Below are 25,194 nucleotides of genomic sequence, written 5' to 3'. Positions count from 1 at the left end.
ACCAAGGAAACAACTGATTGAGGAGTCCATGAAATGACAGAGCCATTAGTCTAATTTGATTGTAAAACTGTTAAGCTAAAACATGCCCCACTGACCACCACAATCTTCAGTAATGGACCGGGAGTTTCCAACAAAGAAAAGCATTTTATTCTATTACAATTGAGATCCACATTTTCATTGGTCTGTAGTAGGCTTACATGTGGTCAGCAAAATTTGAAATAAGCAAGGCCACTTTGAAAATTATCCAGGGAAAGGTTAACAAAAGATATATAAAGTTTTTTTTTTTGTTTTTTTTTACACACGGAAAAATAAACAAGTTGTTCTGTTGTCCTTGCAATTATTTCAATATATTTAAGGGGGAAAGCAGGTTTCTGTTGGCTCTCACTGAACAAAAAATAAAACAAATTGATTATTGGTTCTTTGCCTTGACCCTTTCCTAACCTTCACATGATTTAGCCTTCCAAATGATGCTGCTTGTAATAGACTCCCATATTATTTCTACCCCTATGTCTAATAAGTGATTGCTTTAAAAAAAAATCATCCACCCATATGGTATTGTTGTTTTGCAAACTATAATGGAATCACAGACAATGAGTGGAGTCTATGAAAGCTAGTTAAATGGGTATATAGTCAAAGAGCCAGTGAGCCAGTCAGTGATGGAGAGGAGAGGGTGCAGTGTGTCTTATGGGTGGCACTGTGGTCAGGGGGGGCCCGCTGCTTTAATGGTCCATAAATCTGTGCGTACGGCCTGCTCTCCTGCCGCTCCAGTCAGACCCTCTCATGTGGAAAATGAATCAGAGGGCTTTTTCCCCCGAGTGTCCGAGCTTGCGCCCTCCTCTGCTGCCACTGAGCCGATAAGAAGTGCCGTCACACGCACGCCAGTCTATTTCAGCAGGTCCACAGCACATAAAACTCTCTATTAGTGACAATCTCTTGTTTATACACTGCTCCTTGTTCAATAGCCCTTTGTGCAGTCTTTTTTGGCATTACGCTTGGTTTCAGGAACAGGGAAGGCGACACAAGCATTGATGCACAATTGATTGGAGAAAATAGATGACCCTTGAGTCTTGGTTATATTTAGTTTGCATTTCTTTTTCTTCGATAATTCCATATTACGGTCAAGATTTGAAGGTAGAGGCATGGTACCTTGTTATGCCTACAACCTTGGGCCACTTTGGATGAGATGCAAAATTGGTCAGTTAATTGCTCAATTACTCAATAATAATATAGGCATAAGTTTCACATACAAATAAGTGATCAAATAGAATTGTAAAACTAAGCATAAAGTTTGGACATTTCTCTAGGCTCTAGACTAGCAACTTTTCTGTAAGAGGACCCATCCACTTATGTCCATAGAAATGTTATTGCTTTTCCTGGAATTATGCACAATATAACAATAAATTGATATGTTGTATTTATTCAGTTACAAGTGTTTTTATAGCTTACATTTTATAGCTTATATTGAGAACATGGAGCATTTTAGAAAAAGCATCTCCATGGAGACCAAAAAGTGGCAGACCCTCCACCAGAAAAGTTACATAGCACACCCTTAATATAGGCCTAGACAAATTAGTATGTTGGTGAATGTTTGTCTGTCACCTTCTAATGTTTGTCATGTGAATATTTTTATTTATCTCACCTCATACTGGACAGTTTTTAGCCAGACATAGTAAGCAGATAAAACACAAGACAAGGCAAACTACAAATAGGACAATAACTTTCTTCTTTCCATTTCGTTCAGTATGCATGCAAGTACTGTCATTCTCATGCATGACCATATTCTCTCTAAAAATGATTACTTGCAGTTCTTTTGGGAGCAAGGCCAACAGACTGCCGGCACCTTGAGCTAATTAGTTCAAACCTCCTTTTCTCATGCAGAGTGAAAGTCAAAGAGTCACACTGATAAAAACCCTCCTCATACGCACACACTATTAGGGCTGTGCTTACAAGTCAAACAGGTAGTATTTGCATGCTTTAACTGCAACTGTCTGTGAGCTGTCAGAGGCCACCTGCTGTGCACAAGGACACACCAAAAGCAATCACGGGGAACAAAATGGCAACCTTATTTTATCTTGTCCAAAAAAGCTCTAAAATAAAAATAGCTTTCCTTGTACATGCCCTCTAACTGTCAGTTGAGCAACCAAGCATGGTCAACTTATTTCAAATGCAACACATTTCTTTGTTCCCCAGGTTGTTTTCCCTGGAGGCCCTTATGCTCTCGCTTGCAGTTATTCTCTACTGAAGAGCCGTGTTTGCAGACAGAAGCCTTTGTTTGACGATCTATTCTACTAACCAGGCCTTATGAATTGTGTCAGCAGTTGCGATTGTGCGTTATCTGGTGCCATGATAAGTGCTTCCCTTAATGCTGGGGCAATAAAATACTCAACATGTAGTAGGTGGAATATACGCAGCAATGATCCGCACAGCAGTCGAACAAATGTCTTGTAAATCTGTATTGATTCAGTCTATTTGAGCAGGTTATAGTGGGCTAATGCTTGTTTAAACAGGGAAATGGGTCAGTATGCATAAGTTACATATAGGCACTAAATGCAATTATGTCACAGACAAACAACCTGATGATATGGATCAAGTGATAGCATAGGAAACACAAGTGTTCACCTAATACATGGTAAATAAAGGAACCTAACTCACAAAAACAAAAGGAAATATAAACTGTTGTGAGACTGAACTTTATTTATCCATTCTAGATGACTGTAGCCGGTACGCACAGCGTGAGTACATGGACATTATAGACATGCACACTGAAAACTATTCTCTCTATATAATTCCCTTGAATCAAACAATTACAGTTACAAGCAGTGCTGAACCAAAAGTCCAACTTAGTACTTTAAACAATGATTTTCTAATGTATTACATTTGACTGAGTCATAGCATAATCATAAACATACTTCATAATAGGTCTGAATGCATAACAACAACAACAAACTGGTTATTTTTAAATACAGCCTACTCAAGGCAGAGGGAAAATGGAAAGGAGCAAAGAGGGGTTAACTTCATAACCCTGATGAAGATAAAGCATTTCTGTAAAATTGAGCATGGTTGCCATGGACTGTCTGCAAATGTTACTCTGCACTCTGTAGCTTAAGTTAGGTTTCTGTTCATCAGCAGCACAGGGGAGGTCTCTCTGTCTGTCTGGTTGTGTTAATGCTACAATGAAAACAAATTTTATGAACATAATAAACATTGTGAGCTGAGCTATAATAGCAGAGTCAGCAGTGTGAAATCACTGGATTCAGGCTGCAATTGAAATAGTGTGAAACGCTGATTACATGTTAGCTTGCTATCAATAACCTGATTGATTTGCCTCTTTCAGACACTTGCAAACAAAAAAGGCTGTCCTTCTCAATTATGCTTATTTACCTGCTGCTGTTGCCAGGCACATGCCACTGAACTTTGGTCTATTTTTACTTTATTGCCTCCAGAGCTGTCCTTTTCTCTCTTTTGCTTTTATTGACCAATATGCTTGCTATGTTTTTACACACTGAGTACACTTACACTGTGTAACACCCTTTAAAAGCCGCCAAATGGTCTTGCTATACAATACGCCACATGTAGGGCCAATTGAATTAACCCATTGATCCTTGGCTGCTCTATTGCCAGGCTAAATTTTATTATTCACTCTTAATGACTGCCCCTTGCAGGCAAATGAGCACTTGTAGTCAATTAACTGAGAAGTGGGTAGAGAAGAAGGAAAAGATGACCCACTTTGAAGAGCAGTCATTCTTAAAATTTTAATGCCAGCAGGTGCCACCACTGACTAAAATCGAGGAATGAAAGAAAAAAGCTAAAGAATGGGAATCACCTTGGACTAGAGAAACAGGAATACAAACCATATAAGGCTAAAACCATGAAGCATCAAACCAGTACTAGACTAAACCTGAACCAGGACCCAGACAAGATCTATATCTGCTCTGAATCTCACAGAACCAACAATAAACTATCTATGTGTAAGCTGTTGCTAAGTTAAGGAAAAAAAGGAGCTCCAAAGATGAACCTGAACTTGAGAACCACTGACATAATTTTGAAATGCCTTGTCAGGACTGTGCTGCTGTGACAATTGTAAAAACATTTGACTGATGATTTCACTGTAAACAAACGACACAAGTGCTTTGTTCCGCGACACTCCCTTATCTCGTCAGGACTTCCCCACAAAGGCTTACTCACAAATGGACTTTATCTTTAGGCACAATACCAGCTTTGTGCCCAGTGGACTTGTCTGGCACTACCAGTGTTGAAGTGACGTATGTAGGGAATGCTAATCTCCTCCAACAGTATTAATAAGTTGGGGACTTATAAGTTGTCCATTATTCACAAGTGATTCTGTCAATAGTCTGGTTATATTGTACTATTAATTGGTTTGCAAACTGAGAGGCTGGTAACTGAATTTCAGCTATCAGTACCAGTATTTGTTACTGAGTATAGGCCTACAAGATACATGTATTGATAGATTTCCTTTTTAATTGTCAAGATTAGCTAAAATTAGCTACTTGTGCAAAGTTCTTTTAAAGTTTTTGTTCATGTTGGAAATGTGTATATAATCTATGGATAAGACATTTCACCAGTTGTTTCTAAATAGAGAGAGACTGAAAATAAATTGAAAGGTTTGCTTCAGAAAGGGCATCTGGCCTAAAATCAAAACCATAACAATATGCAAATCAGAACAGACAGAAATAAGTCAAATTCACGAAGTTATTTACACTGAAAGCAAAATAGGGAAGTAACCACGCAATGTGCAATTCAGACAAACCAGAAGTTAATGGGTATAGCTTATTTCTCTGTCCATGTAGCCCTGTCAAAAGAGAGTGACCTGATGCCTGAGGGGCCATAGATGCTGGGTCAACACCAGATCAGGACTGTTTAGCTGTGGATGGGCACAGAGCAGTGGTGCAGTGGCTCTCTGTGCCTGGCTGAGCACTGGCTAATGAAGCGTGGCAGAGGAGAGAGGAGTGTGTCTGCAGGGTAGGCCTGGCCCGTCCGCCCCGTGTTCCTATGCAACCAGGATGGATGGCTAGGTGATACAGCAACGCCTCTTTTCTGCTTACTTAACATGCTCCTGACATGCTCCTTTCGCTCACACCCATTTAACCCAGATTTCTTTTGTCCAATAATCTGTCAGATATGGGAGTGCATGGATAAGACTTCCTGAAAGCATTAAGATGTGAATGTCAAGGCAGGAAAACCATCTAATGTCGCCAATGTAGAAACATGTATAGGTCCTACATTTATATTTGGACAGTACAAATCTGTTAAACATGCTGCTACAGATTGGAAACTTGATGGATAAATACATTCATAACGTGTGTACTCATTCATGTGCCTTTGTTCCAGTCCCAAGCTTAGATAAATCAAGCAGGGTTTTTTTTCAGAAATGGGAACCTCTGACTACTCTGTGACTGCTTCTAGTTATATCGGGAGGCTACCACACCTGCCCTGGGACAGACTGACAGGGATGTGGCAGCTTTTTCAATTACACTATAACATTTACACACCCTGCCTTACACACAAACAGAGCATGGTTTTGTGGTGATACAACCTTCATCTTCTTCAACTCTCTGCCATTCATAGTGAGATAACAATTACCATTAGAATTATTGGTTGATAATTTCAAATAATGCAAATAGTCACACTTTTAAGCACCATAATTGAGATCCTAAATGAAAGGGTGCCTTTTAAATGGACTTATCTTGTGTTTTGTCTGTTAGACAGTTGGCTACACTTGCCCTCTCACCCATAGGTCTTAGTGTGAGCAGATGTGCTATTGTTATTGAGGTGTGTTTTGTTTAGTTTCTCAAGTCCCCTGACAACACTTTGCTTTTTAGACACATGTTAGAGAATGCACAACAAGGCACTATAAAATCCTGTATTTTGCCACTGAAGAATATAATATCAGAAGAAAACACCCTCTGTCTCTATTTTTATCTAGTCATCATTCATATTATTTTTGTCTGACTGAGTGGGTGCATGCTTCATTTAAGGAGTGTATAAATCAAAAATAAATAAATAATTTAATACAGGAAATAACTGATTGCCAACCTTAGAAGTGCGTGGTTACATAACATCAGCCATATAACCATATTGTACTGCCACTTCCCCTGTGGGCAACAAGTGAGGTTCTATTATTAGTGAATTGCCTTCTCTCATAAGCTCTTGCTTCTCATATTGGATAGGCTAACGTGTGAGTTTTGCCCTGCCAGGTCCAACAGTGTGCGTGGAGTCCTGTCCAGCTGCTGAGACTAGGGAGTCCGCAGACCATCTGTCCTGGGATGGCCAGTGAGATCCAGGCATGGACAGTCCCAGAGCAAGTTGCATAGAAGGCGGGACTATGCTGAGGCTGAAGCTTTGTGTTGCTATAAAGCTGTCTATCCTTACCCCCATAGCAACGGCCTCCTTCTTCCTTAGTTTTGGGTGGCGTGGTCCTGTTACTCACTGTGCATGGCCTCCTATCTCACTTTCTCCCTCTCTCTCTCTCTTTCTGTGTCCTATTTATGGTAATGAGCCATCTGCCCTCTTGCTAACAGCCGCCCAAATAAAGAGGAGGCAGGGAGGGGAGCTCTGACAGACAGGAGTCCAAGACAAAGACGCTTATCCTGTTGTGTCTGCCTCTGCTGCTGCTGCTGCCACACTACATGCCTTCAGACGTCATAGAGCATAATGATGTCTAGAAGAACATGCATTTTATTGTATTTTGTGGGCTAAAAGCTACAAGTAATGCATTAGTATTTCAGTGAGCATCTTCTCTAGAAAGTGTTGCTTGAGTGCTACCACCTGCAGGTCAGTACATTAAGTCTTTCCACACAAAGGCCACTTGTACACCGTAGGTTGGATGACCCCACCTCCCCGATCTCACACATTACAAATATTGACTGGCGTGTTGGATATGTCTCAACCCTAGCATTATTCAGAGCTGCTATAGGGATAGTGTGTGACTTTATGACACCATGAAAGAGTGGTGGTGTGTGTTGGTGGGCACACAGCAGCAGCCAATACAGAGCCACCCAGCATTCAATAGACCTCTGTTGCCACTGGATACTAGATTGGTTACCAAGCCAACACATGTGCCTCACTGTCATATCTCCGACAGATTAGTGTAAAACACAACAGACCTCTTCACAGTTAAGCTCCCCATGCAGTTGGCTCGGGTTAAAGAGTGTGTTTGAATATAGCAGAAATGTCAGTGTCAAAACTATGATTCTTGTAAATGTACAAAGTGATCAATAACACAAATTGCAAACTTGTATTTTATTTTTTTCCCCCAGGCCTATTTAATTGCATTTATTATTAGTTTAATTTCCTATTTTGCTTCTATGTCTTTATATTGGCAACTAATATTCCCCTGTGGATCTTTGGGTTGAAAAAAAAAATTAAACCATATAAATTTTACTGCCGGAACAATTCACTTAAAAAGTAATACAAATCATGTAACAACTAATTAAAAGCTATTTTCTAGATTTTAATGTAACAGCAGAGGTGTTGTTACATTACAATATTACATCACAAGAGTCTCACTTGATTCCTCCCTTCACGAGGTCATGCCATCATTAACCTCATCAGACAGACAAACTCCCACATGGGTCAATGAGCACATGTCACAGACCACAGATGGTTATGCTGATGAGCACTGGTTTAGGGGCAGACCTGAATAGAATAAATGTAACACATGTAGACAAATCAAATATTTAAACAACTGTGGCAGTGCCACCAACTGGAGATGTGAGCAATGGCTCAAGGTATGCAAACAATAATAATTTGTGTCATCCCACTACAAATGCCAATAATTATTTTTGTTGGCTAGGCTATGAGTATGACTAATAATAATTATTTACTGTAAATATAATTTTAAATAGGCCTAGATGATGTGTTGTCAAACTTTATATTGAATCAAATACATTTCAAAATCTGGCTTGGCAAGTAATAAACAGTCTAAATAGGTCTAAAATATTGATCTAAGAATTCAATAAAAAGTACCATTCAGACAGTGTCAAAAGACCAGAGAAGCCTGTGCCCACTGTAACGTCATGTGACACTCATCATCACACGCACGTGAATCTGTGAGCTAGAGATGAGGGGCCATCTAGCGGACACATTGTGCAAATTACACTGCCCTTATTCTCCCAAAGTGTCAATAAGCAATCATTTATTTTTGAGCCTTCATTTTAGGTATAAAGGATTTAGCTCTAGTGTGAGTTTATTTTATTCTATTATTATTATTATTATTATTATTTGTTTTGTTTTTTTGGTCTAATCATGTATCATATCTGCCAATAAGTACAAACTGAATCTTTTTTTCCCCGGAGGGAAACACTAAATAACCAAAACAACTAACTAAACTAACAAAAAATATTAGATACATGATAAAGTCCTACTCAATTCGATCCATATTTGACTTGAAATATTGATTATTGTTGGATTATGTGAGAGTTTTTGACTATGTGGCACCACCATCTGGACAAATTGACACAAGACTTGACCACTAAGCTTAAATTTGAAGGATTATTTTGAAACAAATGTTAAGGTTTTGGTAGTTCAAGTTTTGGAACACCAACTCTCCATTAAATTATAGCTTATACCTGTGGGTAGGCTTATGCACTTTAGGCCTTCTGGTTAAACAAATATATATTGTTTATTTAATGTTTCCAGAAGTGTACAATTGTTGAACTTTATCATTGTTATTGGCTCCTTATGATATTAATTTTACATCTTAAATTCCTTTCAACTAACCATCATATATTTGGGGACTGAATAATGGCGTCACTTTCTGAAGCTATAGTGGGAAAAAATGGTTGCGTTACTCTGGCACTTTTTGACTGACACTTTTTGTTTCATAAAAATACATTCATTCCACCATAGAATTTATGTCCTCCAGCTCAGTTTTAAACTACAGACTTGATTGGAGTCTATAGTCACAAAACAAGAATTGTTAAAGGCCAAAACCAATGTGATTCTACTCATAGCTTCTGTGCCTCTGACATTTTTGGAGGTTTATTTTGAGTACCACATTGCAATAAATATATGTTAAATGTTTTTTAAATATATGTTAAATGTTTTGTGCATGGCAGGAGAAACTGGCATTAATTCTTGTTTAGAATATAGGAAAGGAGCCCTAAAGATTCGGATTTTCATTACAGAGAGGCTACGGTCACATCATTGTATGGCAAAAATAGTCTACTCACCATATTAAATATAGGTTAGGAAGTTATATTATTGGATCAAAACGCTCCTTCTGATGATTTACAGCGCTGGAGTCACAGTTGAATAGACCGCCGTGGTGCGTCAGTGCGCCATGACGCACAGGTCCTCCATGTGATGTGTGGTTGAGGCCGGACTGTGCCGCTGCTGTTATGGCTCCTCCTGCTCCAGAGAAACGGGGCTAGACGAAAGACCACTGCGAGGCAACGGGAATAACACACCGCGATACGTTTTTCGGGAGTCGCGGTGTAAAATGGCAAACTGTGCAATGCTGAAGAAAAAGACATAAATGATGAACCCTGCGTCGCCTCTTCTGCTGTGAAGGCTTCGACTTTTCCTCCAGATTACCAACACCCAAATGAACTCCGTCAGAGCGAGCAGCGTTAGCAGAAGACCCAGGCGAGTGTCGAGGCCGCGCCCGGTGCAGGAGAGGAACCCCCAGGACAGAGGTGACGTTCCTACCACTTCTATTAGCAATGATTTGTAAAGCATTTTCAATGTTTTAACACAAGCGTTTGAGCCAATTCATCCATGAACGTTTGCTCTGGTAAAACGTAGTGTGCGTAACGTGTCAGCCATTGTCGCCATGTAAAACAGTGGGTGGCTCACATACGTCTTCGAGTATCGGTTGAGAGCTCAGGAAAATCCGAGGCTTTTGTGTTTGGACCTAACATGGAGGCCGCGCTTTGTTTTGCTTAATTTTTACCTAGACATCGCCTTTTCTATATCTGGGTTGTCTGTTTTTCGGCACGAATATTCCTTTCTGACATTGTACGGTGCATGAACGACTACTAAATCAGCTCAGCTTCGGCGTAGCTAGTTAAAATGCCGAGAAGGATACACAAAGTGGTTTGTCGTAGTATTGCTCTTAGCTTAGCCACTGTTAGCTGTTATTATTAGCATGTTTGATAGCCATATGTTTCCTGACGTCTCAAAAGCCACAACGTTTATTGCATTTATTTTAGTGCCGTGTTTAATTTGTTCACTTTCATCTGTGTCATAATAAATTGCGATAGCATGGCGTTTTGTTCTTATTCGACGCAGGGTTTTACGCTTAATGTTGGTGAGTGACAAAAGACGATGTTATTGTATTGTTAGGGTATACAGTTATAGCGTTTTAGGTAGCAGCTACTGTAAATCTCTGGTTCTGTGAGCCTGTACAGGACGCTAGTATTTCTATAATTAATACAGAATTATGAATAAGATTGAACAAGTAGATTACTGTAAAGCGCTTGTAAACCAGGTGCTTTATTCAGACCCTCTTCATCCCGGGCATTTAAACGTGATGTCACTTTGATTAGGCATGGATCAATATTCTGCTCTGCTTCAGCTGAAGAGTGTCCTTATGGCAGTGTATTTTTAAGAACTTGTTCAAGTTTCAACTAGTAATTACAGACAGGCTGATGCAAGACATTTGTATTTTGAGTGTTTGTCGAGTCAAATAAGGTCACAGAATCATTTACATTTACATTGAGTGTTCAAGCACAAACAGTCTATAGCTGTAAAAAAAAAAAAAAAAGAGACACTTTGCATTTTACCTTTTGGGACTATGATTTATTGCCCAACACAAGACAACATTGTAAAGCAAGCCTCAGCAACATACCACATTACAGCACAGTGAAAGTGGGAGCAGTTGATTTTGTCTGCTGTGCACATCTGACGGAAAACCATTCTTGTTTAATTTGGACCACTGTATTGAAATTGAGTCTCTTCTACCTGTAGCAGATGAGGACGAGCCTGCAGATATGGTTGCAGAAGAATCCGGTCCAGGAGCTCAAAACAGTCCATACCAGCTTAGAAGGAAGTCTCTACCCAAGAGAACAGTGTGTCCAGCGAAGACAAACATGGAGGTGTGTAGCCAGACGCAGTTATAAATCTGCATAGTTTTGACAAAGAGCAGTGACGATGTTGACTTTCTTCTTCTTCTTCAGGGTGCTTCAACGTCGACAACAGAAAATTTTGGACACCGACCTAAGCGCCCTCGAGTGTCAGGAAAGTGTCAAGACCTACCAGGTACTATTAGTAAAAAAAACAAACAGGACTGCATCAAGTGCTGTCATAGACCTCACTGGATGCTTCCTATACTGATCTAATTTCCTCCCATTCTCCAGCAGCTCCAGCAGAGCAATATTTACAAGAGAAGCTTCCAGATGAGGTGGTACTAAAGATCTTCTCCTACCTTCTGGAGCAAGATTTGTGTCGTGCAGCATGTGTGTGCAAAAGGTTCAGTGAACTTGCCAATGACCCTATTCTCTGGTAAGTTTTCTGCCAAATGCATTTGCGTGTGTATGAAAAAAAAAATATATTCTAAAGCTATACTGCTGTATTTCAATAGGAAAAGGCTATACATGGAAGTTTTTGAATACACACGGCCCATGATGCATCCGGAGGCAGGGAAGTTTTACCAGATTAACCCTGAAGAGTATGAGCAGCCAAACCCATGGAAGGAGAGCTTTCAGCAGCTGGTGAGTAACTGTAATTGATACATCTAAGGTGTTTGCTACTATGGCTTTTTAAAAATGTATTGGCACATTGGCAAGATGGTGAAGTTGCAAACATTTGTTGTGATTTATCTCCCATCTACTCCTCTTCTTGATCAGCCTCTTTACATGCCCTACGAAATTGACATTTTACCTGTCACTGTGAAGTGTGAACTGTCACAATGAGTTGCTCCTTAAGAGCAATATAAAGCTGTAGAATAAATTGTGATGGAATTGAAATTGGGGCATTGGCTCTATGAAATGTTGGTGAAAACCTTTTACTAAGGGGCACTAGCAAAGGTAGTCACTTGTCAATATGACCCACTGTGTATGTTTCCATATCAGAAGAGATTGTTAATATGGATTTTGAAAGTTAATTTAGTGTTGCTTATTTTGAATGTGGACTGTGTCTTGTCTACTTACAGTATAAAGGAGCTCATGTAAAGCCAGGCTTTGCAGAGCATTTCTACAGTAATCCCGCCAGATACAAAGGCAGAGAGAACATGTTTGTAAGTTAAATGCTTGTAGATCTAAATTGAATTTGTCTGGTTAAATTTAGGTTAAATTAAATCTGAACTTGTTCTGCTTTTATAGTACTACGACACCATCGAGGATGCTTTGGGAGGGGGTCAGGAGCCTCACTTTGACGGCTTGATATTCGTCCACTCCGGCATTTACACAGATGAATGGATTTACATTGAGTCCCCAATCACAATGATAGGAGCTGGTGGGTTTATTAAAACTGTTCTCTACTGACTTTTAAACAGTGTGTCTAACATATGCATAATTACAGCTCCTGGAAAAGTGGCAGAAAAAGTCATCATTGAGAACACCAGAGATTCTACTTTTGTTTTTATGGAAGGCTCTGAGGATGCTTATGTCGGATACATGACTATAAGGGTGAGGCTTTTTATCCCTATTGGTTGGATTTGGGTTAAATTATGTATCAGTTCATTGTTGGTAATTGTCTGGTGTCCATTGCAGTTCAATCCTGATGATAAATCAGCCCAGCACCACAATGCACACCACTGTTTAGAGATTACAGTCAACTGCAGTCCTATTATTGATCACTGCATCATACGCAGCACATGTACAGGTAATACTTTGCTTACTTTACTGCTGTTATGGAGATGGTTGAATAAAAGTAAATAATGCTGATGTTGCTCCTTTCAGTGGGTTCTGCGGTCTGTGTGAGTGGCCAAGGCGCTTGCCCCACAATCAAGCACTGCAACATTAGTGACTGTGAAAATGTGGGTCTCTACATCACTGACCACGCACAGGTAATTTTATGCCTTATCCAATATTTGCTATTTTTAGTTGACTTTTACACAAAGAATATCAATTTTCAGTTCGAAAAACACATTTACAATATAAAAATGTGACATTGATTTTTTTCAGGGAATATACGAAGACAACGAGATCTCAAATAACGCTCTGGCTGGAATCTGGGTGAAAAACCATGGCAATCCAATAATCAGACGTAATCACATTCACCATGGCCGAGACGTGGGCGTTTTTACTTTTGACCACGGCATGGTACGAGCCCGCTCCCTCTGTCCATTTGTCATTGCTTTGTATCAGAGATGATATAATGAAATCTTGTTGCTCATTCATATGCTCAGTAATTACATAATAAAATAATAATTTGTTGTCTCTGCGACACATTCAAGTGTTTAGTCACTTTCAGAAGTTTTCAAATGTGGGACATGGTTGATAAATCTGTCTTTTTCAGGGATACTTTGAAAGCTGTAACATCCATAGGAACCGTATAGCAGGGTTTGAGGTGAAGGCCTATGCCAACCCAACTGTGGTCCGCTGTGAGATACATCACGGTCAGACAGGGGGCATCTACGTCCATGAAAAAGGCCGCGGCCAGTTCATCGAGAACAAGATCTATGCAAATAACTTTGCTGGAGTCTGGATCACCTCCAACAGTGACCCCACAATAAGGTTAGTGTTTCAACATCATGTTGAAGAAGTTACTTCCTTTTTATGATATTGATGTAACCAACTGTATTGTTCCATTACAGGGGTAATGCTATTTTTAATGGTAATCAAGGCGGAGTTTACATTTTTGGAGATGGTCGTGGCCTCATAGAAGGAAATGATATCTATGGCAATGCCTTGGCGGGAATTCAGATCAGGACCAACAGCTGTCCAATTGTTAGACACAACAAGATCCACGATGGGCAGCATGGAGGCATCTATGTGGTAAATACATCCATCTGTGTTTGATATAAGGCTTTAAATATCACAATGCACATTACTGAAGCATTAATACATTTGGTGCAGCATGAAAAAGGACAAGGTGTCATCGAGGAGAACGAAGTGTACAGTAACACGCTGGCGGGAGTGTGGGTGACGACAGGCAGTACGCCAGTGCTGAGGAGGAACAGGATACACAGTGGGAAGCAGGTGAGAGCACAACAAGTGTCTGGTGACAACTTAAGGACCATTTGATCTTTCTCTCTCTTCAAATTTATAATACTTTGTTATGTTTTAGGTTGGCGTCTACTTCTATGACAATGGTCATGGTGTACTAGAAGACAATGACATCTACAATCACATGTACTCCGGAGTTCAAATTAGGTTTGTTGAAAATCAATCAACTAAGGACATTTCCCCCTAACCTCTAATTGACAGCCACAATGTCATCTGCACATGTCCTTGTACACTGACAAGAAATGAGTCATCAACCAAGCTGTTGTCATTGTGTGTCTTTAATTTCAGAACTGGTAGCAATCCTAAAATTCGGCGCAACAAGATCTGGGGAGGTCAAAACGGTGGCATTTTGGTTTATAACTCCGGTTAGTAAAAAATATATTCCTTTGGATTGTGATTTGGAGTTCTGGTTCCTTCAACAACTAAATATTACTATGTTTTTAGGCTTGGGTTTTATTGAGGACAATGAGATCTTTGACAACGCTATGGCTGGAGTCTGGATCAAGACTGACAGCAACCCAACTCTGAGGAGGAATAAGATTCATGATGGCAGAGATGGAGGGATTTGCATCTTCAATGGTGGAAGAGGTAAGCTGATAAAAAAAAAACCAAAAAAATCACCTTTTTATGTACAGGTGTTGAGAGCTTCTGTTTGCGAATGATGGTACTGGCATTAAAAGTGTCTGTTTCCCACTGTGTTATTTCAGGTTTGTTAGAAGAAAATGACATCTTCCGAAATGCTCAAGCAGGAGTCCTCATTAGCACCAACAGCCATCCAGTTCTACGGAAAAACAGGATATTTGATGGCTTTGCAGCAGGTTTGTTCTACTCTATGGCATTTTGTATCACTGTACCATGTAGATTGTAACTAATTATTATTGTCTTTTAGGTATTGAGATCACCAATCATGCCACAGCCACTCTAGAGGGCAATCAGATCTTCAACAATCGATTTGGAGGGTTGTTTCTTGCATCTGGTGTTAACGTTACAATGAAAGGTATGTACATGTTTAATCACTTCTTTAATTGGGTTTATTTATTTTAAATTGTAATTACTGTAATTTTTTGCTCCCCCAAGATAACAAAATATTGAACAATCAAGATGCCATTGAGAAGGCTGTTAGCAGAGGTCAGTGCCTCTACAAAATTTCAAGCTACACCAGCTACCCAATGCACGATTTTTACAGGTACAGCGCCAGATAATCTCCATATTAATGAGCATATAACTCTTTTTTTGTCCAGTGTTTAATGTTATTGTGTCTGGCCTCTCCAAAGGTGTCACACCTGTAACACAACAGACCGCAACGCCATCTGCGTGAACTGCATCAAGAAGTGTCATCAAGGACACGATGTGGAATTCATCAGACATGATAGGTCAGTCAATACACGTATACTTGCACATTTACTTGAGTCTTTGCAAATACTGTTCAAACTGCGTCAAATTTCAAACTGAACTAGGACTATAATTCTGCCAAGTTGAAAAGTAAATTGAGTTAAAGGGTAGTTTTTCCTCCATGGTACTTTCTAAAAGCAACACTTAAACTTGGACAGCTGCACACTGCATCTAAATATATTCGATTAACCTCAAACCCAGAAGAAATGGCTGTTGACGTTACTAGGATTGACTCAACATAGGTGGTGCACCCCTGCAGGGAACAGGTTTTTTGACTGAAAAGTTATATTTTAACAACCTACTACCTCATTTCACGGTTTGAAAATTGGGTACTAGAACTTTAATGAAAATTTCATGAGGGCAATATGATGGAAAACCATGTCAAACTGAACAATTAGAAATGTATTAAACAGTTCCTCTAAGTTGTTAGTAATCGACATGCTTAACAACTAGCCTACTTTGACGCTTCATTTTGCTGTAGTAGACTATCTCATGGCTCTCATTGTGTGTGCTGCAGATTCTTCTGTGACTGTGGTGCCGGGACACTGTCGAATCCTTGCACGTTAGCCGGGGAGCCCACTCATGACACAGACACTCTGTATGACTCAGCTCCTCCTATAGAGTCCAATACACTGCAGCACAACTGAGCTCCAGGCCCATGGGCAGTATGTGCTCTAGACACTTTACCTTCTGCAGTGGCACCAGGAATCTTTAAATGCATTCACTTTGACAATACTCAAGACTTTCAAATGACATGCTTAAAGGAAAAAAAAAAACCTGATTATGGATGCCTCGCTTTTTTTTTCTTCAACTATTCGATTAAAAAAGATGACGACGGAGGACGGGAGCAGCTGACTCAGGCGCTGTGGGTGTGTTCTAAACAGGCAAGAGAAAAAAATGCCAAGAGTCATCCGTCTTGAAGAGGTGGATGAACACTGCAGTGATGTACAGGCCCAGTGCAAACAGGAACTCTCACGGAGCAGCGGCCCCAGTTTAGCAATGCTTCCAACGTGAGCTGCGACGTGCTCCCAATCCATGTACGGGAAAATGACCTAGCACTTCAGCTTTTTTCCTCAAGACAACTGTTGAGATTTGATTTTATTGCTTTGTGTAGTTTTGTATTTTCATGCAAAAATCTTACTGTACTTGAATGTCTTTTATTTTATTAAATGTGTTTAATTTTTTGGTTATTATACCCTAGAATTGCTGTAATTATACTCATGTCACAGTATCTAACTTCTTTCTGTGAAAGAGACCAGAAAAGAGAGGAAAACACTAAACATTTTCTCCAGCCATGTTGACTCTACATTTGCAATACAGTAACGTGCTGATGCTGAACTGTGCTTTCACCAGACTTGCCCACAAATGCATTGGTCACATTTCTTGTTACAAATATGGGTTTGAACTTATTCTATGCATAATTTTGTTTAAAGGGCCTATATTTATTTTGTATTATTTTAGGATGTAGCTTGTGTTGTAGCCGCTTGCCAAGTGTAAGACATTTTCAAATGTCAAGCTGCTCATCACCAAATAAAGTTTTTATCTTTTGCCTTTTATAACTGTATATTGTATTTTGGTATAACAAGTTGTCCTTTGATTCCTCATCAAGAGAATTATACACATCTTTTTTATAGCTGGGTTATTTATCAATGGAAAGTGAGTATTGTTTGTAAAGAGGACAAGTCTTGTGAAAGCATCACTATTTGTGTTCTCTATGGCCAACATGTCTGGAGAAGTGAGAGGCTTTGACTCTACTGAAGCTGAGACAAGTGTCTATATACAGCCCTATATGGTTTCATTATCCCCCCCATCCATGTGTACTGGTGATTGTGGGTTCTCATACAGACTGAAATGTATGCATGTATCATAACATCTAGACTTAATATATTGTGAAGTATTCAATAACCGTTATGTAGGCGCTAGTGTGAATTAAAAGGGTTTAATTTCCTAGATGAAACATTGTCCTTTTTTAAAAATAAACTTTATTAGCTCAATACAGTAGTGTTGTTTTTCTAGTGCTAAACATTTTGAACAGTTGATGGTTATTTTCCTTATAACTAAAGTGTGTTAATCATTTGAACAATAGATGCGAAGTGCGTCCTGTCCAATGGGGCATCCTCAGCAAACTGGCAGATTTTTCTGTAAAACAAGAACAAATGGTAAGATTGCCCAGAGCAATGCATCAATCAAAACATGCATTTTAAGATGGTTTAGTTGAAATTATGCCCTTTTGTCTAATAAGGAACCCTCAAAAACAAATACAACTTCAAAGTGCATATGCCAAGTTAAGATACTAATTTCACTAAAATAGTGAACATAATTGGATAATTTAGCACAATAGTCATGATAAGTGAAATGTTGGAACTGCAGATTGTCCCTTCATTTTGAGTGGAATTTCTGATGTTAATGACATGGGTAGAAGTATTATGTTTTAGATCTCCTCGCTACTTCCTGCATTTTTGTACTTTTCTTCAACGCCCTAACTGATGTAAAACTATGATAAATATATATGCACTTTTAAGTTTTTTGAACTTGATCTGTAAGTTTAGTAACACGTACTTGAAGAGTCTGAGGCTGATGGTGCTTCTCTCAAACTGTCTGGCTTTCTTGTGCCCAGTCTGGATGACCTCCTCAGGCAGGTTGGCGAGGCGAGCAGCGTTAAAACCGTAGCTCTTTGGACAGGCCCCTGTGATGAACTTGTACAGGAATGTAATGGTCTCTTGACTTGGATCTTCACATTCATTCTCCACCATACACGCCTGAAAGTAAAAGGGCACAGAAATGAAACATCTCCTTTGAGATGGATACGCTGCTATAAGGTAGAATGTTTTTGGCAATAATATCTCCATGAAAACAAGTAGGTCAAGAACCCTCCTTCACCTTTAAACCTGCTAGAATGGATCATAAATTATTTCTTAAACATTTTGGTACCATTATCTTTAGTTACTTTTTAATACAAACAGAAGATTTCACACAAGATCATTTTACTCTCCTACATCAGTTAACTGAAAAGGCCAATTAACTACTCTCATAAAGAATATATTTATTTGGGATATGAAAAGCTTGGGTTGATGGTATGTCATTTTTGGGTTCAAGTTTTTACATAAAATATATTATAATCTGAGTAATTCCCTGGGTATATAAGTGATAAAGAGTTACTCACCATGTGTCCCAGGCGTACTGCAGGGTTGTTGGCGTAATCTTCCACTAGAGAGTGGTAATGAGTGGAGAACAGGGTGCGACAGCAGATCTTCTCTGCTAGCTCCTTCACCACAGCACTGGCAATGGCTGTCCCATCGTATGTCGCCGTGCCTCTTCCTACAGTGACCAGATGGGAGAAGAAGTTATATAATTCAGAATCCATGAGTTTAAGAATGATGAAAAGTTAGGACTGTTGCCATATCAATTAACAATTCAAAACAAACTCTTATGTCTTTTGAATTGTCAACCATCTTCAAAATGGAACCATATAACAGGAAGCTGAAACCTATGAATAGCCAAACATAAAATGCTAAACAAAGCATCCAGAAATCAAGCAACCAAATCTTACCAAGTTCATCCAAAAGCACAAGTGAGTGTTTAGTGGCATGGTGCAGGATACTGGCTGTCTCACTGAGCTCCACAAAGAAAGTGCTCTCACCTGGAAAAGACAAGGATGTTACAAGGATTGCTAATGAAAAACAACATCAGCGCATTAAGTTTAGTTTTGAGTAACTTATGGTGTTACCGGCCATAATCCGATCTGAAGCCCCGAGGCGAGTGAAGACTCTGTCGACTGGAGTGAAGCGAAGGCTCTCAGCAGGAACGTAGCAGCCCAACTGAGCCAGGATGATCACCAGTCCACACTAAATTAAATAATACGAGTGTGCTAACAGGTGCTAAGAACTATATACAGATGAGCGTTAAACAAATCAGGCATTATATTGGTAGGTATAATAAATTAAAAGCAATCTTGGCACCTCCTTGTCTGGTATACTCTGTCACCTTATTCTTGGTTAATGCATACTGCTTTCTTGGGCTCCTAGATTGATAGCTATCAAATTGGAGTTTCACAAAGTCACATTTAGCAAATCTGAAAGGCTGCAGTTCTTAAATAATGTCTACAAAGAACTAAATGTCCTTGTGTTTCCATAGTTCCTTATGTATAAACATGCTAGCTTGTACTTAAACCTCTAAAAGCATATTCTTTGTGCATTTTTCTTTGAATTTTAGCAGAATTGCTTATTTACATCTCAATGCTGGACAGATGAAAATGTGCAATAAGAATTTCATCCTTTTAAAACTAATCTTACACGGCTTTACTGTAACCCACCTGTCTCATGAGAGTTGACTTGCCCCCCATGTTGGGCCCGGTGACCAGCACACAGGAGGCAGAACTCTTCTCTTCATCGCCCTCACTGCTTCCGGGACAGCCCACGTGGATGTCGTTGGGGATGAAGTCATCTCCAAAAAAAGTCTTTGTGACACAGGGGTGACGAGAACCCAGCAGATCAATGAAGGGAGCAGACTCATCATTGTCTTCAGGAAGAACCACCTCAGGCCTTGCCATTGGTCCATCTCCACCCTGACTGTAGCGGGACAGGGCTAAAAGCACATCTGTGAACAAAGACAAAGTAGAAACAGTAAATTAATCATGTTTTATTTCACATAATTAACAAAAATCAATGTTCCAAATGCCAATGTTTAAACTACAAGCCCATTTTCAATAAGGAGGTTATTGTTTTTAAATAATTCAGAAAAGAAATTAGTCTGAATTCATTAGCAATGCAAACTAATTATTAATTAATTACTAATTACTTCTATCCATGATGTCTTTTGACTGGCAATGTTAGCCTAAAATTACCCTACTCCACTTTTAATGGATTTTTCCATTTAGTTTGAAGTATTCCCTAAGGCAGAGAGCTGTAATGGTTTTAGATCTATGTAGCAATAACAATCTCTATGCCAATCTTACAATGAGCAAAATAGCTCGTAGAACTGAATGTGAGCAACTGAAACATCTGCAGGAAATGAAAACAGAGCAGACACCTGCAGTGCAAATTTGTTTGTTTGTACCAGCACAATCTACTCCTGACTGATTGTAAAGTGTGTGTTTTCCGAAGTCATTATTCTGCAATAAACTCAAATAAAAGCATTTACCAAGCACAGCCATGCACTCCACAGCAGTCTTCCAGTCCTTGTAGTTTTTGTCGAAGTTGTAGAAGAGGCGCCTCATGCAATCTTTGAGAGCTGCATCCCGTTTTTCCTCATAACTCTGCAGCTCAGAAAACAGCTTTTCTGACTCCTTAGTCACATAGCGTTTCCAGCCTTTCTTTGTTGATTTCACTTCGTACTCTTCGGGAATGTTCCTCTGTGAAACACTGTCTGGAACCTCCATTTGAAAGCGGTTTTTACCTGTTCCCCAATAGGACATATTTTTACATCCGAGCCTTTTCTTCTGCCTGTCTAAATAGTCTTGCAGTTCTCTTTCGCAGTTTTTGATCCCAGTTAGCGCTTGGTCAAACTCGGGGTCAAAGCCAGATTTGGGGGTGATGACTCCAGTGGTGCGTGCTTTTTGGTGGTCAAACGCAGTCTCCCAGCGTTTGAGTTCCTCTGAGAGATCAGGAAAGATGCCATTCTTTTTGCACTTTAAAGAAACAACTTGACAAAGCAACACAGATTGAAAATCACCCATCACAGCTGACATCACATTTATGATCTCTTGCATAGTTTTAAACCCTTCCAGTGCTGAGAGGAAGTCTGCGATCTTGCGTTTGCTGTAGGTGACTTCTTCATAGAGGACAGCCCTGGAGTCGGGATGGTCCTGTCCCTTCAGGGGCATGCCAATGCTGTGTATTTTACTAAGAAGTCGCTCTAAATCAGGCAACTTTTTGAGCAGCTCTGCCACTTCCGACGCCTGGGCTTGAGCTCCCATAAGATCTTCAACTGCATCCAACCTGTCCCGGATAGATTTGGCATTACACAGGGGTGCACATAGCCACTGTTTTAAAAGCCTTTTGCCAAATGGGGTCGAACATGTATCCAACCGCTCCAGCAATGTGCCCTCCGTCCCACCTGAGCCGTTTTGAAATATCTCCAAATTTGCTAGTGTTACTCCATCCAAAACCATGCGCTGTCGTGTTTGGGAGAAGAAGCTAGCCCCTCCAGATGCCTTCTCCAACTCCACATCGACAGGGACATACTCTTCAAAGTTGGCCATAGACAACAGCTCTTGGTCCACGAGACACTTCTTTAGGTAGAAAATGCACCCGCCCAGAGCAGAAAGCGCCAGCTCGTAGCCATCTTTAGGTGTAAGGCACAAGGAATCACTCTCTGATGTCATGTTTTTGAGGAGAGGTGGGAGAACACCACTCTTTTCTTTATCGGCATTTTCACTGAAATAATCTTCTTCTGAAAGGGTTTTAAGGGTTTTCTGAGCATCCCAAAACTGACTTCCGGCATTAAGTGCCTCTTGGAGAGCAGCGGACAAAGAGGCTTTAAGGATTTTGCGTGTTTCCACTGATGGGTTTCCCTTTTCAAAGAGCACCTCAGCAGGGGGATAATGGGCTATAAGAGTGCGGAGGCGAGAGCAGTGGCGGTCATCTTCAAACTGTCCCACATGGAAATAACCCACAGAGGTGTCCACAAAACACACTCCATATGTACGGCAGCGGCCTGAGCTCTCCTCTTCAGCCTTTTCCTTCAAACTCAGTAGAAACTTGCTCTGGCTTTCTGACGGAGCCCCATCCAGAACGCTATAGGTCTGCGTCCCCTTTGTGATAATCCTACACACTTCTCTTTTAACCACTTTGTCAAATTTAGAGGGCTTAAACATGCTCTTGCAGCGTGCTTCCATCATTTCTGGAGTTTCTGTCTGCTCCACTCTAGCCACCTTGTAGCCTTTTTGAACAAGTACATCTGAAAATCTTGCAAAGCCTATTTCTGGAAAGCCTGAATGTGCCCAGGTGCCTTTCATAAATGTAAGTCCAAGTTCATTAACACCTACAACAGCATCCATGTGGTAAAGCTCATAAAACTTGCCCACTTTGTAGAAAATGACTGTATCGTACATATCTGTTTTGAGCTGCCACCACCTCCTCATCCCTGGAGTCTGACGGTTTAAAAAGTCATCCGGGACATATAGAGATGTCGGGTCATAATCTTCCTCAGTCTGTCGACGTCTTTTGCTGTCTTTCCTGCGCCCATCCTGTAGCCATTCCAATTTCTCATGGTCCCAAACAGTTGCCCCGCCACTTCCCCCTGTATTTGCTTGGCTCTCAAAACTGTCTGGGGCAGAGAAAGCAGAAAGGCGGGACTTGGTGTCAGATGCAACCATCACTGGAGACCGTTTAGGAGCAGAGACAAGGGTACTGGGAGTTTTGGGTTTAGCATTAGTGGATTTCTCAGCAGGGCGCTTGCGTTTTACGGGTTTTATTGGACTTTCAGGTTCGGCCTCTGAGCTTTCTGGTTCCTCTTCGCTAGTCACGGTAGGCTCTTCCTCATCATCCTCACTGCTGCTGGCGGCGTGCTCTGGTTTAAATTCATCTTCAGAGCCGTCACTGTCTGAAGCCACAATAATGCGTCTTCGTTTAGGCTTGTTTCCATTTTTCACCGATGCTCTAGAAGACCGACGGCTGATTTTAGGAGACTTCATTTCTTCACTCTTCTGCTCCTCAAAACTGTCATCTTCACCACTTAAGGTTGATTTGTCAACCTGTTAAAAACAAACATTATTATGTATTGGTCTACATCAGTGGCTCTCAAACTCATCTACATAAGATATCCTGTATTATTTTTCAGTTAAAAAAGTACATTTGTAATTTTTTTCAGTATTGATTCTGTTCGTCTTTGTGATATAAATCACTACAAATTATACATTTAATGTAATGGAGAATAGCATCAATTCATTTATTTCTGTTGACCCAGTACAGCGATATTACTTTTTACCAGTTGGCTTGTGTTGGCTGTGCAATGTTTGGGAACTATGGAAGAAAATAAATTTCATTACCTCCATGTCCTCTTCTTCCTCTTCATCACCAGAGGGGTCAGTGCAAACAGGCATCTTTAGTCTCTTTTCATCAGTGTCGAACATGACAGCATCTGCAAGCTCCATCGCACGACGAATGACAGGTTTGTTACTGAAAAATATCCCTCCAATTTTGGCATCACTGCTGTCAGACCCTTAAAAGACAAGAGAAAATTTACTCTAGAGCCTTTTCCAAGAAACAAAAATCACATCATTCAATAGCTGAGAATTACCCTGGTACGCTCTGACATATTTTGTGTTGACCCATCCTCTAGTTGACGGCTCGTCAAAGAAATGGACATGTACACGCTGGTCTTTGCCCTTTCCTCTCATCTGCTGCCCCGTTAAAGGCTGTGGTACTACCATACAAGGCCACCAGGGGTGCCCCTCCATTTTGGCCCACACAAGTGAGCCAGCATTGAATAAGAACTTCGGGGTACTGAAAATAAAGAAATTATTTGGAGTTTGATTGAATGTGTAGACATACTAAACGTACTAAAAGTGTTCATATCTATGCATCTAATGTAGTTGATATTTCCTTGTATTGCTGAGATAATGCTGATAAGGTGTCGAGTTAGTAAAGAAATCTAACTGCGTCCGTGAAAGTGTATACAGTGACACTTTAACCGAGAATTGTTAAACCTAGTTATTAATATATAATTGGCATCTCATCAGACCAGCATCTCTTATCAGTATGAAGAAAGACTGTACAGCCACGACACACAGTTAAAGTAGAGGCTTGGCTCAACATGTCAACAATCAATGTTTTCTATCGATTCTGGAATTGATTCATTGGTGGCTCAACCAATTTTCATTTGAATAATTTAATCCTGTATAATCTGCGGTGTAGAAGTGTTGTTTATTGCCTTTTTCAATCTTTAACTAATCCCTTTTGACCAGTAAAAATACTTTTAAATGTTTCTCATAATCTAAAGTGAGATTTTGTGATGCCAATATATTCCAGGTTGTTATTAAAACTATGGAGGGACCAGCAGTCTCCTTTATTTGCAGGAAGGTGTACAGTGCAAATCTGAACTCAAATCCAAACTCACCTTTCTTTAATCGGCACTGCTTTGTCTCCAAACAGTTTGTTAAATCCACTTTTTGCATTTTTGGCGTCACTTTTGGCTTTGAGTTTGTTTATCTTCGGGGTTGGTTGTTGTGGCGTCTGTTTGGCTTGCTCTTTCGGAGAGGAGTTGGACTTCTGCACGGAGGAAGGCAGGTCCGCTTCCGTAGGAGATGGAGCAGACTTCGGTTTTGCAACGACCGGTGGAGGAGACTTACCGAAAAAGCTGAAGAGAGACCTCTGTTTCGACATATTGTGCTTTTTTCCGGATGCAAAGTTTAGCTAACCTTCATCAACGTAACCTAGCAGCAGCAGATTAGCCGCGGCGTGGTACAGTTCGCGGGAAACACACGCAGTGAACGTAGGGGGCGGGGCATAAGGGCGTGTCCAATTACAGAGTAGTTCACTGCGATGCGGATGTGACGTCACCACACGGCAAAAAAATGGCGTTTAAATAATAGAACATTTATTAGATTATTTTTGCATGTATTTGATATTTTATATTAACCAAATCAAACCAAATCCACTTTACTCAACGTTTTAAATTTAACTCGAATAATACTGTCATTGTGCTTTGGATTTCGGCCAGTAGAGTGCAGTAG

General features: G+C 40.2%; 2 protein-coding genes across 4 annotated transcripts; one reads left to right on the top strand and one right to left on the bottom strand.

Annotated features, from left to right (window-relative positions):
* The first annotated feature begins 9,255 nt into the window (after nucleotides 1-9,255).
* Nucleotides 9,256-17,515, top strand: fbxo11a (F-box protein 11a). 3 transcript variants are annotated; one of them, XM_033979766.2, is made up of 22 exons: nucleotides 9,256-9,656; nucleotides 10,930-11,057; nucleotides 11,139-11,220; nucleotides 11,319-11,463; nucleotides 11,543-11,672; nucleotides 12,113-12,196; nucleotides 12,282-12,414; nucleotides 12,481-12,587; nucleotides 12,672-12,783; nucleotides 12,861-12,967; nucleotides 13,086-13,223; nucleotides 13,420-13,637; nucleotides 13,718-13,898; nucleotides 13,980-14,102; nucleotides 14,191-14,276; nucleotides 14,418-14,494; nucleotides 14,574-14,717; nucleotides 14,837-14,947; nucleotides 15,019-15,126; nucleotides 15,207-15,315; nucleotides 15,404-15,502; nucleotides 16,039-17,515. In XM_033979766.2, exons 1-22 carry the CDS (start codon nucleotides 9,566-9,568, stop codon nucleotides 16,166-16,168), a joined length of 2,643 nt encoding a protein of 880 aa, XP_033835657.1. In that variant the 5' UTR covers nucleotides 9,256-9,565; the 3' UTR covers nucleotides 16,169-17,515. The 3 variants fall into 3 exon arrangements, with proteins under 3 accessions (XP_033835657.1, XP_033835658.1, XP_033835660.1); XM_033979767.2 differs by having other exon boundaries at nucleotides 9,292-9,656; nucleotides 10,933-11,057; XM_033979769.2 differs by having other exon boundaries at nucleotides 9,292-9,656; nucleotides 11,322-11,463.
* msh6 (mutS homolog 6 (E. coli)) lies at nucleotides 17,481-24,962 on the bottom strand. The gene is made up of 10 exons (XM_033979765.2): nucleotides 24,579-24,962; nucleotides 23,760-23,965; nucleotides 23,509-23,681; nucleotides 20,661-23,214; nucleotides 19,834-20,117; nucleotides 19,249-19,366; nucleotides 19,072-19,161; nucleotides 18,685-18,839; nucleotides 18,081-18,280; nucleotides 17,481-17,660 (listed from the first exon to the last, which is right to left on the bottom strand). The coding sequence occupies exons 1-10, from the start codon at nucleotides 24,842-24,844 to the stop codon at nucleotides 17,579-17,581; spliced, it is 4,128 nt and encodes a 1,375-aa protein (XP_033835656.1). The 5' UTR covers nucleotides 24,845-24,962; the 3' UTR covers nucleotides 17,481-17,578.
* Nucleotides 24,963-25,194: the final 232 nt, after the last annotated feature.

This window comes from Periophthalmus magnuspinnatus, chromosome 15, assembly GCF_009829125.3.
Source record: "Periophthalmus magnuspinnatus isolate fPerMag1 chromosome 15, fPerMag1.2.pri, whole genome shotgun sequence".
NCBI lineage: Eukaryota > Metazoa > Chordata > Actinopteri > Gobiiformes > Gobiidae > Periophthalmus > Periophthalmus magnuspinnatus.
This window is presented reverse-complemented; position numbering and strand designations above follow the sequence as displayed.

Bases quoted from the DNA above. Each gene is read 5' to 3' on its own strand.
- fbxo11a (XM_033979766.2), top strand. From the start codon at position 9,566: ATGAACTCCGTCAGAGCGAGCAGCGTTAGCAGAAGACCCAGGCGAGTG. The intron at 12,784-12,860 runs GTAATACTTTGC...TGCTCCTTTCAG, and splicing joins CATACGCAGCACATGTACAG to TGGGTTCTGCGGTCTGTGTG. The intron at 14,495-14,573 runs GTTAGTAAAAAA...CTATGTTTTTAG, and splicing joins CATTTTGGTTTATAACTCCG to GCTTGGGTTTTATTGAGGAC.
- msh6 (XM_033979765.2), bottom strand. From the start codon at position 24,844: ATGTCGAAACAGAGGTCTCTCTTCAGCTTTTTCGGTAAGTCTCCTCCA. The intron at 23,215-23,508 runs GTAATGAAATTT...TGTTTTTAACAG, and splicing joins AGGAAGAAGAGGACATGGAG to GTTGACAAATCAACCTTAAG. The intron at 18,840-19,071 runs GTAAGATTTGGT...TGGTCACTGTAG, and splicing joins TGTGCTTTTGGATGAACTTG to GAAGAGGCACGGCGACATAC.